Source organism: Podarcis liolepis, assembly GCF_965112155.1.
Source record: "Podarcis liolepis genome assembly, chromosome: 3".
In the NCBI taxonomy this organism is placed as follows: Eukaryota; Metazoa; Chordata; class Lepidosauria; order Squamata; family Lacertidae; genus Podarcis; species Podarcis liolepis.
The window spans coordinates 70,699,860-70,719,855 of record NC_139557.1 but is presented as its reverse complement, the minus strand read 5'-3'; the positions used below and the strand labels follow the sequence as shown (position 1 = coordinate 70,719,855).

The 19,996-nt window shown below is 40.4% G+C and overlaps 1 protein-coding gene across 12 annotated transcripts in view; it reads right to left on the bottom strand.

Moving 5' to 3' along the window:
• Nucleotides 1-19,984, bottom strand: part of SYTL3 (synaptotagmin like 3) — a 37,697-nt gene extending 17,713 nt beyond the window's left edge. The window contains exons 1-9 of one of the 12 annotated variants that reach the window (XM_083496487.1): nucleotides 19,885-19,984; nucleotides 18,032-18,190; nucleotides 16,397-16,626; nucleotides 13,704-14,172; nucleotides 12,714-12,923; nucleotides 11,678-11,742; nucleotides 8,731-8,785; nucleotides 3,843-3,909; nucleotides 2,681-2,753 (exon numbers count right to left, since the gene is read on the bottom strand). In XM_083496487.1, the coding sequence (XP_083352613.1) occupies nucleotides 2,681-2,753; nucleotides 3,843-3,909; nucleotides 8,731-8,785; nucleotides 11,678-11,742; nucleotides 12,714-12,923; nucleotides 13,704-13,813 (580 nt within the window). In that variant the 5' untranslated portion in view covers nucleotides 13,814-14,172; nucleotides 16,397-16,626; nucleotides 18,032-18,190; nucleotides 19,885-19,984. The other 11 variants (XM_083496485.1, XM_083496488.1, XM_083496481.1 and 8 more) reach the window with 11 other exon arrangements.
• Between the last annotated feature and the right edge of the window lie 12 nt (nucleotides 19,985-19,996).

Sequence of the window (19,996 nt, the reverse complement as noted above, 5' to 3'; positions counted from 1 at the left end):
ACCCATTGCTTGCAGTAAATGGCCCATGAGACACACAAACAGTTAAACCAAATCTGATCATCTCCTGTAGGAAGTGCAACATGTCTGTTTAGTTATTATTCACTGTCTATGCCCATAAGGTGGGCTGAAGCTGAGGGGCAGCTGCTGGTGGAGCAGCATATAAAAGCTTCTGCTTAGAGCTTCTCCACAAAAACACAGGGTCAGATATTGTTTGATGCTCTGTTGACATTTCCAACATGGGTGATACTGGAAAAGAGCTTAAACATACTGAAGTACAAAATGCAGAATTGATTACAGAACTGAACCAATGAGTGTAAGAGCAGAAAGTGTATAATGTCCAACAATCTGTTTTCTACAGCCAGCTCCTGTATTTGTTATAACAATGAATAAAAATGTCAATTGCAGGGAGGGGAAATCTTGTTCCAGACATGCTCTTAGGCTGTGTATGCGCTATACCTTTCAAGCACATTCAAGGCACATTTCCCCCCTCAAAGAATTTTGGACGCTGTAGTTTGTTAAAGGTTGATAGGAATTGTAATTCTGTGAGTCTGCAGTGTTCAGAATTCTTTGAGAAGAAAAATGGGCTTTGAATGTGCTAAGATACAGGATGTATGCAGCCTTAGAGAGGCATATATGCAATCTTAATTTACAGGACAGCATTGGAATTTACATTTGAAGAAACTGGCTGGAACACATCACATTAGGTCACCTCAGCTTTGAACACAACACAGCTAGAAGTTAGTTCCATTTCAGTGGAACACAGTGCTTCAAGAAAGGGGTTCTCTGTTACTGACAACTCTGATGCACAACAAGTCTGGAGTACTGAAAACAGGAATAATGCTAACTGCCATTACACTGCAGTAGTACCTACTGTAAGTTTTCAAGTTACACATAGGGTAGTTATACATATGGGTCACATTCAGTGTTTTTCTAAAAAAAATGTTTAGGGGTACTCTCATTTTCCTACTCATATTGAAATACTGCCCCTCAATGAGGCCAAACCTAGATTCACAAAATGTTTAGGGGTATGCGTACCCCTGTGTCCCCCCAGAAAAAAAAGCACTGGTCACATTGCATAGTGGTTTTCAACCAGTGTTCCACAGAGCCTGGGGTTCCCCAGAAGTTTATCTTGGATTACTTGACCAATAAATAAAAAATAAACTCCAAAACCCCACACTAAGAAAAACAGCTTGTCCTCCATTATCAATTTTTCATTATCATGTAAGAGATGCAGCCACAGAAAGGGTTGGCCAAGTTCTAGCTGGTCCTCTTGGTTTATGCAAAGCGTACCTGCACACCTATTCCTGAGTATGCACAAGGCTATTTATCTATTTATTTATTTTTTCTGAAAATGAAGTGGGACAAAGCTCTCCAGGTACAAAAGGCAATGTAAGGTAAAGGTAAACTGTAAAGTCCAGTCAAATTTGACTATGGGGTGTGGCACTCATCTCCGCTTTCAGGGCAAGGGAGCCAGTGTTTGTCTGCCGACAGCTTTTCCAGGTCATGTGGCCAGCATGACTAAACCGCTTCTGGCACAACGGGACACCATGACAGAAGCCAGAGTGCACGGAAACACTGTTTACCTTCCTGACACAGCTGTTCCTATTTATCTACTTGCGCTGGTATGCTTTCAAACTGTTAAAACTAAGCCAAAACCGTGGTGGCCTTGGTATGCAATCTAACAGTAACTAGGCACAACTAAGGCCCAGTTCTCACATCGTGATTGAATGCTCCTCCAGTGTGTGTTGGGGGGCGTACACATACATACATAGAAAAATGTTATTTCAGGACCAAAAGAACTCTGCTGGATCAAATCACAGGCCCATCTAATAAAGTATCCTGCTGGCCACATGCCTCTTGTAAGTTCACATGCAGGGTTTAAGAACAACAGTTCTTTCTGGTTGTTGCTCCCCAGAAGCTGGTATTCCAAGCTATAGTTCCTTTGAATCTGGAAATTTCATGCAGCCATCATGTTAATAGCAAGGAAGAAATCTAGGAAAGAACCCATTTCTCCAGTATTTAGCTTTCTGCATACATGGGGGGGTGTCCGATTATGGAGAGGAATTCAATCATGTCAGCCTCCAACTTGCAACATTATGTCGTACAGTTAAGGTACAGGCTTACCACTTCACTAGCTCTACTAGTGAAGTTGAAATCAACTGAGTATTTGGGTCAGATGTGCAATCTATTCTTGAGGACTGAACTCAAGTAAATCACTTTTGCCACCTTGCAGCAGAAGCTGGCTATATACAGTAGCAATTGACTGGCATCCATGCTGTTACCAAATAATGTTCCCTGGAACAGTTTTCAACTTTTGAAAACCTCATTGTTATTTTCACTAAAATTAAGGTGCTGAATGAATACTTCAGGGCATAAATAAACAAGCTGCACCTTAAGCAATTAAAAATTAGCCAGCATGTTCCAAACACAATGTGGGAGGATCACAATGTAAGACTAAAAAGTAGTACTGGAATCAGAAGCAAGTGTGCCTGTTATTTTCAAAAGTTTGACATGGGGAGCTGCTTCCCTTCGTGTACCTTGGAGAAAAAACCACCAACTCCTCTACTTAGAAGAGGTTGAATTCTCCCCTCTGCTTTCCATTAAATGGCCTGACCCATCCTCTCAAGCTGAAACATTTTACTGCTTGCTTTAGAATAGCAAAGTCCTTAAGAACACTTACTTTTTATATGTGATGTAAATGTCAGAAACAGATTTTCCATAGACCTGTGGAAACTTTTAGTCTGGTCAAGTTCCTGCAATACAGGGTGAAAATAAAAAGATAAAAGTGATAAAAGAAGGAGTTGTGTTTTCAAGGCTTCTCAAGTCACATGCTCTTAGAAGCCTACCAAAAAAAAAAGTGCATGTGTGCAAACAGAGCTATCATATCTGTAGCTAAGCAATTAAGGGAAATGTTTTGGCATGACTTGAGCTGTCTGTGTTTGCAAAAAGGACACACAGGTCAGTTCAATCCTTTTGCATCTACCACAGCACAAATATGCTGTAATGATGTTACAAATAAAAGCAAGTAGCTTATCAAATGGAACATATTTAGGTGAAGAGCTGCAGCTCTGTGGTAGATCATCTGCTTTGCACACAGAAGGTCCAAGATTCAGTATGGGAAACCCTGCAGAGAGATTATTTGACACTGATTGAACTTCTACTCTGATTGCTGGGGCAGTAATTTATTGATATATTTACTTATTTGTACATATAGCCTGCCCTTCACTGAATGGTCCCATGGCAAATTACATAAGATACCACATTTTAAAACAATATACAGCTTTCGTTAAAATCAGTAAGTTAAAGGGCCACAAAAATTGACATAATCCCCTGAATGGCAAAAACAACAATATAGCAGGAGGGAGAAAACAAGGGTAAAGAAGTATATCTTTACCACTTGCCGAAAGGTATGCAATTTGGTGCAAGATGCATCCTGGTGGCTTATAAAGAAACAAAAGTAATCTGTATTGCAATCCTATATGTGCCCATTAAAAAACAAGTCCCACTGAATTCAATGGTGTTTACGTCCAAGTGAGACAACATAGGATTGCAGCCTTAACAGCCATTCAGTCAGTCTTCTGCTCCTTGCCGCTGGTGTACAATAGGACCGAGTCAACCTTCTTCAATCATCCCTATTTCAAAAACATTCATATTTATCTAGAAAACTAAGAAACGAATTCAGTGGCGCTTACTGCTAGGACTGCACTCTGAAAAACATAAAATGCACTCAATGGCACAAGTCTGTCAGGAAAACAAAAATTAAAAGAAAATGTGCTAAAAGGGAATAATTGTGCTAAAAGATGTGGTGCCACATTGAATTGAAAGATAGAAGTATACATTACCACTGTATTATGTTCACTTGTGGATTCAGCAAATGGAGGGGGAGTTGGAGGAACCACCGATATGTTACTGAGAATTTAAGGAGAACAGAATTTTACCATAAAGATGTAAGTTCATTTCTGACATACTGTATTCGCTATATCGCCTATACTCCATTTTAAAACCCATCAACCACCATTTCAATGAGATCAGTCTTCTTCGATAAAGAAAACAATGCCCAACTTGAAGAATTTGGAGCAAATGATTCAGCAGAGGAAACACAGCCCAGAATAACTAAGGAGATAGTACAAGAATACTTGGCTAGTTTAGATGTATTCAAGTCTCCAGGGCCAGATGAACTGCATCCAAGAGTATTAAAAGAACTGGCAGATGTGATCTCAGAACCACTGGCAGTCATCTTTGAGAATTCCTGGAGAACAGGCGAAGTCCCGGCAGACTGGAGGAGGGCAAATGTTGTCCCTATTTTCAAAAAGGGGAAAAGAGAGGACCCAAATAATTATCTCCCAGTCAGTCTGACATCAATACCAGGGAAGATTCTGGAGCAGATCATTAAGCAAACAGTCTGTGAGCACCTAGAAAGGAATGCTGTGATCACCAACAGTCAGCATGGATTTCTGAAAAATAAGTCATGTCAGACTAACCTGATCTCGTTTTTTGACAGAATTACAAGCCTGGTAGATGAAGGGAATGCAGTGGATGTAGCCTACCTTGATTTCAGCAAGGCATTCGACAAGGAGCCCCCATGATATTCTTGTAAAGAAGCTGGTAAAATGCGGTCTTGACTATGCTACCACTCAGTGGATTTGTAACTGGCTGACTGACCGAACCCAAAGGGTGCTCATCAATGGTTCCTCTTCATCCTGGAGAAGAGTGACTAGTGGGGTGCCACAGGGTTCTGTCTTGGGCCCGGTCTTATTCAACATCTTTATCAACGACTTGGATGATGGACTCAAGGGCATCCTGATCAAATTTGCAGATGACACCAAACTGGGAGGGGTGGCTAACACCCCAGAGGACAGGATCACACTTCAAAATGACCTTGACAGATTAGAGAACTGGGCCAAAACAAACAAGATGAACTTTAAGAGGGAGAAATGTAAAGTATTGCACTTGGGCAAAAAAAATGAGAGGCACAAATACAACATGGGGGACACCTGGCTTGAGAGCAGTACATGTGAAAAGGATCTAGGAGTCTTGGTTGACCACAAACTTGACATGAGCCAACAGTGTGACGCGGCAGCTAATAAAGCCAATGCAATTCTGGGCTGCATCAATAGGAGTATAGCATCTAAATCAGGGGAAGTAACAGTGCCACTGTATTCTGCTCTGGTCAGACCTCACCTAGAGTACTGTGTCCAGTTCTGGGCACCACAGTTCAAGAAGGGACACTGACAAACTGGAACGTGTCCAGAGGAGGGCAACCAAAATGGTCAAAGGCCTGGAAACGATGCCTTATGAGGAACGGCTAAGGGAGCTGGGCATGTTTAGCCTGGAGAAGAGGAGGTTAAGGGGTGATATGATAGCCATGTTCAAATATATAAAAGGATGTCATATAGAGGAGGGAGAAAGGTTGTTTTCTGCTGCTCCAGAGAAGCAGACACGGAGCAATGGATCCAAACTACAAGAAAGAAGATTCCACCTAAACATTAGGAAGAACTTCCTGACAGTAAGAGCTGTTTGACAGTGGAATTTGCTGCCAAGGAGTGTGGTGGAGTCTCCTACTTTGGAGGTCTTTAAGCAGAGGCTTGACAACCATATGTCAGGAGTGCTCTGATGGTGTTTCCTGCTTGGCAGGGGGTTGGACTCGATGGCCCTTGTGGTCTATTCCAACTCTATGATTCTATGATTCTATGATCAATCACCCAAAAAAATCAATAAAAATATAATAGCATAAAAATAATCACAAAAATCAATCAAAGCAGAACAGCACTAGACATTAGAGACCAACAATGTTATATTTAATGTAAAGGGTAAATAAGTTTATTTTAGGGAACAGAGATGGCTGCAAAATTAATCAATTGTTTACGTGTATAAAACAGAAAGCAGATTATGTTAGAAGTAATTGGATGCTTTAAAGGTTACTACAGTAGGTAACAGTAGTATTTCTTTAACAATGTTTAAACAATACTTATTGGCATTTAAATTTATACTTATATGGTTTATGGTTTATATTTAATAATGCTGGAATATATTTATTTATAAATTAGGTGGAATATGAAAGGACAGTAACTCGAATTTGTAAGCACACTATCTTATCATTCCCTTTATTGTGTTGCTCATTTAATATAATAATAAAAACCATGGTAATAAATAATTGTAGAGATTAAATATGAAAGGAAAATAACCAGGGGAATGGCAGACATTCCTAGAAAATGAATTTCATATCGGAGGTGACAAAACTTGTCATACTATAAATCCCTCTCAGCTTAACCTCCAAAACAGATAAGATCCGTTAGATAATCTGGTGCATCTATTGACTGTGAAATGAAGTATACCATCACAGTATTGGATGCAGGTTCTGTATATTTTGACATTGGAACGAATTCTGTAGGCTAAGTCATGGAAAAATACCCCAAAACTGAGCAAAGCAAATTTTATTAGGAAGTTGTGGGAACAACTAACATTCTGAGGTTAACAACATTGAAAAATAAGGAAAAATACCCTGAAATATTATACAGATAGAATCCAATGTCTTATTACTTTACAAGAAAATCAAGGATATTGGGAAGTCAGATAAATTACATATTGCTGTAGAAAATGTTGACATTGTACAACAGTGTACTAAAATGTAAGTAAGAATTTTATTTTACTGTATAAGGGAGGAAATGGTGCAAATAAACATTTAAGCCACTTTATTCTTCTGTTATTGTGCTAACTGTAATACTGATTACTCTTTTGATTATTTTGTATTACATTGAATAATAAAAAAAGGTTTTGCTTTATGTTGTATCATGAAATCTTTTGAAAATAGTGGGAAAGGGAATCTACCAAATATTTCTTCCGGAGAACTAAGGCAGATCCTGTGATATTTACCATCAACTAAGGGCCTAAGTTACATGCAGAGTTAAGCATTTTGCTGAGAAGTGACTTTTCAGCCTTAATGCTTAACTTAAACATTCAATAAGCATTCCCCCTACAACATATTTGCTGCTTGTCTGTCACATTCCTGACAGTCTTGGTATTTACTTTTAACCTTTACTCTTTCAGCAGAGCAAGGCATTGAGCAAGATTTTACTGAAAATTAACAAACCACTTAATCTGTCTCAGGGTTAAGGGCCACCATACTAATGTGTGAGGTCACAGCTAGCGGTCTGGCAGCGCAGGTGGGGGTGGGAATCCCTGCTCCACCACACTGTGAGCACTGCAGTTCCCCATGTGATCACCCCAAGAAGCCATACCACAGTGCCACATAGCGGTATCTGGCTGTACTGCAATATTGAGGGAGGCAGAGCTTTGGATGGGCATGGCTGTAATTTAGTCACAAGCCTACTAGGATCAAAGGAAAGCTGGCATAATTACATGCTGGTCTTCCCCAGGATTTAGGGAGCAAGATCAGAGTTGTTGAGTTGGGGTTTTTTGGTCGATCTCTGGAGATCAACAAGGATTGACCAGGGACGGCCCGCGATCGACGGGTAGATCACGATCGACCGGTTGGACAGGCCTGCTATATTAGATACAGGATTGACTACACCACTGTAGCTAAAGTGAGCCCATATAACAGGCTTGCCTGTCCCACTGAACAAAACTCTCACTCTGAGACCCCCTAAAAAAAATCATAGAAAGCGATGAGATTGTAACCAGGACATTTTGCTGTCCCAAACCACTGATGTGTGATCCAATAGATGCCTCCCATAATCTTTGAAGTGTTGCACACAAGTTTTGAATTGTCAGCAACTGCTCATGATCTGGGCCTTCCGTCACATATCTTCTGAGATGCTGCAAGAGATGCTTTGCTACCTATCAAAAAACTGACTGCTCCTTCACTAGCATCTCAATAAATATCACAGCCTCCATGACAGTACCTTGGCTTGCTTGTACGGTGGGACTTTGATGAACATACACCCAAATAGAGAACAAGCTGACTGATCTGAAGCATGGAACCACATGCTACGAAAAACATGGGGGCTACTACCGAAAATGGCAGCCCTGCGCTAAGGTCCCTCTTCTTCCTCCATAACATCTAGTGCAACTTGCCTTATATGACCTAACAGAATCAAGTGATTCTGCCGCATAATTGCCTACTAATGAGAGTGGCAGGGAAACATACCAAGTAATGACAACAAGACATGGGATAAGTTGTACAAGACATTACAGGCAGCAGGTAGATAACTTGACATGGCAATAAAATAAAATAAAATAAAATAAAATAAAATAAAATAAAATTCCTTCCAGTAGCACCTTAGAGCCCAACTGAGTAACTAACTTGACATGGGAATGCCATTTTTGGTGACAGTCTTGCTTTTATTATATTATTACTTTTATACCCCACTTTTCTTCCAAGAAGACATTCATGGTCCTTCCACTCCCCATTTTATCTTCACAACAACCCTGTGAGGTAGGCTAGGTTGAGAGACTGTGACTGCCCTAAGGTCACACAGCGAGATTCATGGCTGAATGGGGATTTGAACCTTGGCTTACCAGGTCCTAATCCAATACACTAACTACTACAATACTCGGGCCCTACTAGGTTTTGTACTATGCTAACTTGTTTTAAAAGCACAGCAAAAGCACCAAAATAAGTTTTATATTTCTGCTTGTTCTATTGCAAGCTTTTAAAATTAAACCTTGGCATCTGCAGGTAGCTTCAGGGGGCAGATTATTTTGTACTGCACAATACACTCCTTGTACTGCATCCACCTCTCTAGGACAAGCTCACCTTCTTGTCCTTACCTTAGTAGTGCTTGATAAGAGTCCAAGAACTTTGCCCCAGCAGTTTCATATCTACCTGTGAAGCAAGAGGGGGGGAAAACCCCATCAAGGTCATTTGCTAGCAATAAAATTCTATTCACAAACCAGTTCTTTGTCACAATTTTCTGTCATTTATTGTTGCCAATATACTTCAATTTCGCCAGCCCTTAGATTCTGTGACCATTTAGAAAAATGTAGTTTTACATTTAGTTATTGGTATTGATTCAAGCAATGTACAATAACAGATGGTAGAAACTTACAGCTGAAAAGTTCAGTAATACAAGCAGCACAACAATATTTTTAAAATTTAATTGATTCATTGAATTTACATTCCACCCTTCCTCCCAAAGGAGCCCAGGGTGGCAAATACATCTGCAATTTTAAAAAGGGATTTTAAAACAGGGAAATCATTCTAAAATAGTTGCAATTAAAATCATTATTTCATTCAATGATCTCTGGGTTGCCAGAAACAGTATTCTTCACCTGCAAAATGTCTGAGTAAACAAGAATGTTTTCAAATTCCTCCTGAAAGCTAACACTGACAGAAAATGATGCACCTCACTAGGGAGGGTATTCCACAAACAGGGAAGCACCTCTGAAAACGCCCTGTCATTACACAATTTCATTTGTGTGCAGGAACGTAACTCCCACATAAAGGGGGGGGGGGGAGGGACACATTGGCCTTTTGAAATAAACGGGCTTAGGTTTGTTGATTTTAATGGATCAACTCAGAGTATGACTTCATTGGCTACCACTCAACGTGTATAACTAAGTACCAAAATAATCTTTCTGCTTATAAAATGGTGGACAATCAACTAAGAGCAAGGAATCCTTCTGTCATCAATCACATGTAGCAAATGATGAATTGCACAGAATATACACACACACACACACACACACACACACACACACGACATTAATCTCAATATTACAGCTACTTACAAAGATAATAATTCTGCAATAGATCAATTATTAACACTGTATAAAGTAAGTCTCTGGCACAATCAACAACATTGTTGATAAAAAATATTTTCTCACAATGACTGCCTGATATTTCAGGCCACGTTATGCCAGCAAATAGGGAAGTGGTTGCGTATTTTACAAGAACCCTGTTGCAAGCATTCCACTGCTCTTAATTCACTATCTTATGTCTAAAGGCCACTTCCTGCCCTTCCTCATGTGCCAGCATAGGTTGGAGGCCATTAAAGAAATGAAATGAGAAACAAGCAGACTGTGCATGTGTTCTTACGGGTTGTACCCAATGCTGATCTGTTCCACTTGTGCAAATGAACTTCCCACTCCTCTCCTCTGTAGCCCCCACTAACTCAAAATCTGTTCCATATAATTGAGAGACCCTCCAAAGCAGATTGAGGGGCTGCATGCTTTGTGTGCAGAAGATCCCACATCCAATTCAGTCAACAACAACATCTAACTGACAGTACTAGTTTCTAAAGTTTCCTGTTGCAATATTGTGCCACTTATGTCATAAGTTTGTGTTGTCTTTGAAGGAATTACCATGGACTGATTGGTCACAGAGGCAATTAACAGAGAGAACAACAGCTATAATTTTGGTTCATCACTGTTAATTTATTCCTGCTCCAAAGGAGTCACAAAATGGGAACATTTATTCCTTTGGCTGTAATCCTGCACCCAAACAAGCCAGTTTGAATTCCACTGACTTCTATTGATTTATGCAACCCAAGCATGTGCAGGACTGCAGATTTTAACTGGATCAGCTTCAGCATACTTTCAAATTATAGTTACCAGCCAAGCACTCAGACTGTCTTTCACCAATAGAAATAAATTCCAGTAAAATGATCTCATATTTTCTTTTCTATACATTTCTGTCTCATTCTCTAGTCTAGGGAAAAGAAAGCAACATCTCTCTGTGCCAAACTATTGGTGAGGCTGTTTAACGGTTTCATTTGAATTCTACAAAATGTTGACATATGGGCAGATGAACTTTCTGTTGTAAGTCCATAACAAATCATTTTTAAAATGGCACTAATAATATATATAATAATTAACCGCTTCAGGACTCATTAATATAACAAAAAACCAAGAGGGAGTAGTATCTGAATCTGTAATTTAACAGAGCATCAGGATCAGTTCAAAAGAAACAGTTATTCTTAGTAAGAGTTTACACCCAGGGTAGAGTGCATTGTAAGGGACATGGGTGGCGCTGTGGGTTAGACCACAGAGCCTAGGACTTGCCGATCAGAAGGTCGGCGGTTCGAATCCCCGCGACAGGGTGAGCTCCTGTTGCTCGGTCCCTGCTCCTGCCAACCTAGCAGTTTGAAAGCACGTTAAGTGCAAGTAGATAAATAGGTACTGCTCCGGCAGGAAGGTAAACGGCGTTTCCATGTGCTGCTCTGGTTTGCCAGAAGCGGCTTAGTCATGCTGGCCACATGACCTGGAAGCTGTACGCCGGCTCCCTCGGCCAATAAAGCGAGATGAGCGCCGCAACCCCAGAGTCGGTCACAACTTGACCTAATTTGTCAGGGGTCCTTTACCTAGAGTGCATTGTACTTAGTTAAAATTATTTTTATATTAAATTTGTGTAATGCCCTTCATCCATAGAGCCCAAAGCAGTTCACAACACAAAGATACAAGATAAAAAACACAAACAAAATACATAATAAATAACCCCTTCACTCCCACAACACATCTAAAAGGGTATCAGATGCTAATCAGCCTCAGGCCTGGTTGAAGAGGAACATTAATGCCTAGCACCTAAATACTTCTACATTGTAGCCAAAGGTAACTGTTATGTGCTCATATATTTACTTACTTATTTACTTACTTACTATTACTTATTTCTGATTATACATATCTTGCTAAGAGAACAAAATGTGAAATAAAACTAACAGACCATCAATTTATCTTGCATTTAATAGTGTAGCTTCCTGCTACTTTTTAAAAGCATTACCTTCAGCTGGAAATTTCTTTGATCGCTGCTCAAAAAACCACTCGCCTGCTTTCACTTTAAGTTCCCTGCAAAACAAATATTTGAACCTTTTACTGAAAGATTTTGAAAATCACCTGTAGGCTCATCACAAAAATTCCATCATTACCGCGTTGGAACCTCAACTATTACATAACCCAGAAGGACATTCCAGAATATGCACAAGAATAGAAAACCCATAGAATTTGGTACTGGGCATAGAATTCAACTTCCTGAGAATCTTAGCTTTCATTTTCATTTCATTTTTTAATTAAGTGAAAAAGACCTATGTGGTTCTAGGCTTCAAATATACACTACATTACAGGAAAGAAACTCCCATCCTACTGAAGGTGCATGCAAAGGAGTCCCATGGCTCTGACTACCAAGTGTTGTGTGTTAATTCCACAGCAATATTGCCAGTGTGCCCGCTGTGTGAACCTCCTTAGACACTGCCTTGTGGCACGGAGGGGGGAGATGAGCCCAAAATTTGATGCCCCCCTACCTAGCCGTTCCACTACCTTCCCAAACCTGGATAATTGAGGTGCTGGGGCCAGGCTTTGGGAAGGATATAAGACTCTGGCAGAGTTCTATAGCCCACCCACCTCCTTCCCAAAGCTGGGGAAGCGCTAACTAAGCTTTGGGAAGGTGGAGAGAGGGCTCTAGGACCCTGACAGAGCCCTCAGGTCTCCTTCCCAAAGCCCAGCACTTTGCTTACCCAGCTTTTGGAAGGTAGTGGGAGGGCTGCTGTGGTGTGTGTGTGTGTGTGTGTGTGTGTGTGTGTGTGAAATGTTGCCAAGGGCCTCCAAAAAAGCCCTTGAGGGCTGCATGTGGTCCTCTGGCCGGGCATTGGACCACACTGTCCTACTCCCCACCAAAGTATATGCTGCCTCTGTCTCCTTCTTCATTGACAGCAGAGGGCTGCTGTGAAATTCCTACAGACCTGATCCTCATGACCAATGCAACTAAGGCATAAACACCCACAATGCAAATATTACTGAGCAATTTCTCTAGAATTTCTCACTCATGAGCGTAGCAGACAGTGCATTTCCACAGGTAGCGATTCAAAGTGATACGACATCTGGAGCATACTTGGTGACTGCACCCATTGCACACTGCACCTCTGTTGATTAGCACTCCAAGAGGTTTCTGACAGCGGGCACAAGACTTATTTTCCAGGTTTGTGTTTTTTGTCCCTTTCCATCGAAGTTCCTGCAGCTGCAGCTTCAGTTTCCTGTTCTCAGCCAGAAAAAATAAATGAATATGCAAACGTTTTATCAGGTGGGAGTGAAAAAAATGAACAATTATTCACACTGCAGTCTCTAAGTAGCTGCATGAATTCACTTTCATTAATAATACGCTTAATTTGAATAGCCAATGTAAACCAAAAACAAGAGGTTAACTATAATTTCACCTTCCACCACATTTAAACAATATAATACCATGCTGAAATAACTGGCTGACCTATGGAGATGAATGAGTGGGACTTCCTTCTGTGTTGCTTTCCTAGATAACCACCTTAATTTTAAAAAGGGGGTTGGAGGAATTTACTAGTGAACCTTCCTACCATACTGAAACATCATAATTGCTTTACAAATCTTGCTAAGAGCCCTTGGCAGGAACTTGGAAAAACTCTAGCAGGTCGACTTTATGTGCTTGTTGTAAAAGATACATCTGGATTAGACTGGAATATAGGCTCACATTTTAATGCCAGCATCATATGAATGCTGTGGGGGGGGGGAGCTGCATGCATAAGGAGTATGCACAATAATCATCCATCTGAAAACGCCCTTAGTGCAAGGAGTAGGGAATATACAAAACTATTCTAAGAATAGTCATGACAAAGCCATTCAATAAATTTCTTCCTGCAAAGTATTTACTGTAATCTAGAATTTAATCACTAGAATGGTCTAACAAAGAAGCTGAGAAAAAGACTTTAGCAAAGAATAGATGAAAAGAAGTAAATAAAACAGGGAGATGCAATGGCACGCTGTATTCCAAAATGGCCACATACCTTATTCGTTCTTCGTCCACCTTCCTCAACATCTGATCACGGTTCAGGACATCTAAAACAACTTGTCGTTCCAATCCCTTTAGTACACTGAGGTCAAGTTCCTGAGTCATTTTCTCTTCTGATTCTTATAAGGTTTTTGTTTGTTTGTCTGTTTGTTTTGTTTTTTAAAGAATTTTAATCTTCTTCAGCACCCCCACCAAGGAAAGTTGGAGCTTAAAGCTAGGGGTAGGGTTCAGCAACCAAAAGATCTATGAGTCTCTTTAACTGCTTGCATACATCTTTCATCAGAGATACATTTAAATTGTGTCATAAGGTGGAAGGGAGAGGAAAAGAATCCTTTTCCATATATGCCATAATTTTCAGTCTCATCACCTGCTGAAGGCACTTTCTTTGCTGGATGAAGGCAGTTTATCGTCTTGTATAAATAAAATGACTTCAGGGTCCCAATTTGCTGCTGGTAGTTTCTAAACTGATAAAAACGAGAGAGGTTTGGCTTAGATCCACCATTCTGCAAAGAAAATTGGGGTATCATTCAAGGCAGCAGCAGGTATAAGGGGGAGAAACTCCACCTCCATTGCTTTAAATTCACAAATTTCCTATTAGGAAATTAGGATTGCATTTCTTAGGAATGCAGAAAAAAGAACAACCTACTTCTCCTTTCTTATTCTGCAGTAGATCACTATCTCCTACTTTTCCTGGGGGGGGGGGGAAGCTACATCCTGTCAGCATATCATTTTATAGTATGCTTGAGCCACAGTTGAGCTATGAAATATGATTCACCATCTTTCAAACAGCCTCATTACAATAAGCACCATTGCCCATCAGCATGTTACTTACCCTGGTGTAAAAAGGCCTGTATAAAAGCTATTTTGCTTATGTGGATTGTGCAAAAGATAATGAAAAATGAGAATAACAATAATCCAAATAATAAAAGGTGTCATGAAAAAATACAGTTGATTGCCTCCTAGTCAACCACAAAGATAAATGTGCCTTAATTGGAATACGATGCCCTCTGACTGCTAGCTGTTGAACCTTTTATCCCATGGAAGTAAAACTAGTATGGTGTGAAGGCGAGATGTTCTAAAGTAAGTCTTTACTATGAATCAAATATTTATAGGCTTTAATAGCTAATGGGCCTGCCATTTGAATCATGTCTAGTTTGTGTCTGTTGAGGCAGATAAAAAGGTCTTGCAAAAAACAGTGTGGTTTATCACTGAGACAACACACATCCCTCACAAATCTAGAAGATGTTTCAGGCATTATGCACCAATACCAGCTTATGGTTTCACTTTGTGCAGACACAAAATGAACAGGAAAACTCATATGGACATATAGATGACACAATCAAAAACCAGAAGGACTTTAAACAAGAGCCTAAGGCAGTTGTGAATGGATTTTGGAGAGCCTGTGCCCCACTCTCACCTGCCCCAAATGAGTGAAAAATAGATTGCAACTGACTGAAAGGCCACTCACCTGATGTTCTGCTATTGTTTAAGGTCTTTGTAGGGAGTCCTTCCTTACAAAGTCAGAGGAGGCACAAGAATTTAGGGGTAGGATGTGGGAGGGATCAGGTGCATTGAGTCTGACAAAAGCAGATTATGGCCCTGCCTCCATGCAAGTTAATTTAAACTAGATAGTTCCATGCCTTGATTGATGCTGGCACTGAGGACCAAACAAGGCAGATCACTTACTTTCTGCAGTTGGGAGGGGGATATCAGTTTACTCCCAATGTCAAAAAAAGCATATTAAAACATGTTGCAAAATTAAGCAAATATTCTACCATTTGCTGCACCATCAAAAACAATTGAGTTCAGGACCACATGCTTAACCATGACAATGTATTGCAATTACTATGTAAGCAAGCAAGACATTCACACACAACATAAGATGAAAAGTTGGTGAAGGACTAACTCTGATGGAATTGTGTCTCTGTCTAATTACACCTAAATGTAAAGTCACTGGAATTATAGTTGTAGTATGATTTTATATAATAAATAAGCTGTTCAAAGGATCAATAAAAAGTTCAGAACGCATTACACACATTGATCCTATGCACAGCTTATTATAAGACAACATACTACAAATCCAAAAACTTAGCATTTAGAAAGCATGGCCTTCATGAAAGATCCCAGTGTCATATATCCTTCTCTGAGATGTTTATTGGGCTTAACACAGAAAAATTGCCTATCTTGGACACACCAGAAGATACAGTGTGGAACAATAAGCTACTTACTATAGACACATACACATGAACGGGGTTACTCGTTTGGGGTACAGGGTTTGGGGTGTGCAGTGTTAGAGAGCTAAATATACAGCACAGAGGAAGGAATCGAAGTTGCACAATACATTAGTCCATGCTATGCTACCACGAGGAAATAAATCTCCATCTTTTAACGGCAGAAATTCAGAGGCATCTTTTACGTATTTACATAGCTTTGAGAAACAGATACACAGCAATAGTAGAACTTATTTATTTGCATTCACCAGTTTTTGAATGTTAAAGCAATAGAAATGTCTAAAATAATTTGAGATAGGGTGTTTTCCAATTCAATAACCCCTAAAGATCAATGTGTCCTATCTGCTAGGGGAACGAAACACAGCAAATAATCACAAATAAGAGAGGAATGCAAGGCACTTGCCTTGCAAACATTTTAACATTTTTTTATGCCTACCTTTAGCAAACACTGACTTACCTTTTACTTTCATAGAAGAAATGCAGGATGCTAGTTTTACTGAAGAAAAAATGATATCTTCTTTCTCTCCGTTTCCTTCTTCCTGGACTGAAGTTTGACACAGAATACTTCAGTGCACATCATCATATGATCCTACAGCCCTCTGCATTGGAAATAACTGCCACCAATGCAGTCTGCTACCAAAGAGAGGCTTTAAATAATGCCTTAGTGGTCTGGGAGGAAACAGTTGACTGCGAGAAAAGACAATGTTTTTTCTTAAAGTGTACATGAAACCCCTAAGCTAACAGGAAGAGTAGTGGCTATTAAGTATGATACTTTCATGTGGTTTCTCTCTGTGTCACTCGCTTATGTTAGATGTGTGCAACACTGCAAACCTCAACTTCCGCAAGATTCAGAGCGAGCATTTACTAGAAATGACAGATCCCCCCTGACCGCTTAGCTATCTCAGGGGGCTGTGGAATGCATGATAATTAATACATATTGCTGGTATTATTAATATGAATAATACAAATACAGTACCAGTAATAGCAGCATAAATAGTACGCACATTTTAAAATCCCCAATGCTTTTAAGCTATCAAAGGGAAGGCTTTATTCACCTATTTTTCAAGCAATATTACGTACAAATCAATCCAAACCCAAATCTAGAAATATCTGAATTGGAGGTTCCATTTCATCTTATTACATATGCTTCAGAAGTTTAATAGCCAAATATTCATGTGTGTAGAAACCTTTTCCATTTTTAAAGAGAATATTCATATTCCAGGCCAAGCTCGGCTTTTTCTGTTATCTGTTTTGGATGTGTTTCTTTGTGTTTGATTGTAGAAACATCTGTAATAACCATAGCCAAACATTCTGTTTTCCACAGCAACCAACAAGAAGCATACTGCCTCTGAATCTGTAAGTCGTAATGACCAATAGCCATTGACTCATTGATTTATCTTGCCCACAGGCAAGGTTAGCTTCCCACACCACCTTCTCATTCCTCACATTTTGCCTCTGATATTGTCCTCAGTCTTACCTAGGCTACTGAAGTGCTTGAATGTTGGAAGGATGTGGAAGGAGGGGAATGTTTCAGACATCTCCAAGTCTGTTCCCCTCCTCCTCAAGCACTTTGCTGGTACGGGTGGTAAAGATCAGGAAGTTAAGTACTAGTCAAAGTCTGTATTTGGGAAACCTAGTTTTAACCTGGGAGAGAGACATGCAAATGCCCTTCCACTAAGAGAGCCTTTGCCAACCTGCTATCTTCCAGATGTTTTGATCTACAACTTCCATCAGTCCCAGCCAGCATGAAGAAAAGCTAGCTTAAATAAAGTATGGCAGCTTGCACTACCATAAAAACTGATGCACCAAGACAGAGTTCCACAGAGAGTGACACAGACAGACCATTTTGTTGACAATTGGCTTCCCTTTGTCAGAAGGAGGAAGACCACCTGAGCTTCAATAGAGCCTTTTGGAAACTTCTTCCCCCATGTTTACATCAGGAAAACCCATAGTAACTAGTATAATTTGCTTACTGTATCCTGAATTTGAATTATTTGGAAAACATGCACATATGCACTATGATTGTTTATGTGTATGTTTTAATAAAACAATTAACAGCATTATCTATATCTATCTATATACAAAAGATTACCTGAGAAGGGAGCTTCCAGTGTCCTAACACTGAGTATGCATCTCTCCACAGCCATTGACTAAATCCTGCATTGTAGAATTTGGGCTAGGTAGGCGCTAAGTTCTGGAAGATGTTGGCAATGCAGTGTTGCCTAAGAGCAGAAACTGCCCTCACCAACTGCTGTGGGTTGGAAAGGGAAGAAATTAAAAGGTCTGAAAGAAGGCAAGAGTGGGGGGAAAAGCAAGCTTAATGTCATATGTGAAAAGCAGTTGATGGTGCCCTCAGTTATAAAACCTGCAAATTACTCAGGCAGAGTAAATGCATAAATGCAGAGTATGCATAAATGCACAAATTTAATTAATAATAATAGGAATGTAAATGGGAGGGATTAAGAACTGTCATCTAGCCTGTGATTCTTGAGAAGTAATGCAATTCTTTTGAAGCATTTGAGGAGAGTTCTGTTGAAGCATTTGAGAAGCAAAGTCAAGATAGTAATCTACCCTCTCTGAGGGGGTGAGCTACGCATCCTGGCAAATGAAACACTTCAAACTCTTTTGCCAAGATAGCATGATAGGGAGGGGGAAAACCAATTTTATGTATAACTTTTAGTTATTTGTTAATCAATAAGCATAAATGTGATTTAATAAATATATACGGGGGAAATAGTTTGAAGGGTGGAAAGCTTTGTTTTTGGATTCTGAATTGGGAATTTGCAGCTCCCAAAATATTGTTGAACTGTAACTCTCAATTCATTGGCTGCATTGCCTGGGGTGATCATGAGAGTTGTCATCCAACACCATGCAGGTTCTCCACAGTGCTGCATTATTGCACAAGGCCCCATTTTACAAGATGACACTTCCTTCTGTTAAAAAAAAAAATGCCTCTTCTAACATGGTGTCTCCTGAAATCCAGTTTTTGTTTTTCGCTGTGGTAGCCAGTCAAGTGATACACTATTATGGCAGATAAAAAGCCTTCAATACTAAGCAGTGAAAGAGGTGACGAGGGCCCTACATTTACAAATGGATGTTGCTAGTGTTTTTCTGGAAAAAGAAGTGCTGGAACTCACTGTGAACGCCTCCCTTGTTCTCTTATAAAGGCAATGGTGCCCACCTGAGAGGTGCTGGAACTAGAGGTGCTGGAACTGAGTTATGGTTGAAAAAAGCCCTGGATGTTGCAAGACAACAGATGCATGAGAGTTGCTACACCTCAGTGGTGTGTGTTGGTTACTGTTGGCCAGACAGCAATGACTCCCCTCCATGGTACGGACCTTGAAGTCTCCAGGTGACACCCTTGGATAAGGGCTTTGGGACCTCCCCCTCAGTTCACTGCTCAGCAGCAGTCTCTTTATTCCCCATTATACCATTTCACTGGCTGCTTCCATTTTTGTTAAGGATTTCTATTTAATTTTTAAAAATTTATCTATAAATTAACTTTGGTCAGACCTCCCTTCTGCACCCTTCATTTTAAGGTTACTGACAAAATAGAAGGCATCCAGAGGAGGGTGGCCGTCGGAGATGAGGAACCCTGATCCAAAGACTGCACTCCAGAGGGTCAGACTAGATGTTCCTTTGGGTTCCTAACTCTACAATTCCGAGACTGAAGGAGCTGGATATACTGGGCCTGCAGAAAAGGCTATTAAGAGGCGACCTATCCTCTTCAAGCACCTGAAGGCCCAGCCAGCATGGAAGATGGGGAGTTCTGGAGGAGGGAGGAGGGTGAGCCACCCCTGTATTCTAAATAAAGTAAAATAAGCGAAGAATGTGTGCTAATCCTCCCTTCCCTACGGTCGCTAAAGCGCAGGCTCCTCAGCTCAGCGCGAACCACACGCAAACCCCCCCCCCCAGAAACGGCGACTGGGGGGGCATTTTCCACACCTCTTCTTAAACAACGGAAACCGCGCGCGCTCGCCCTTCATTGCGCAAGCGCGCGCGAGGGAGAGAGAGGGGGAAATAAAGAGAGAGCGTAGCTCGGCAACGTTTCCGGTAC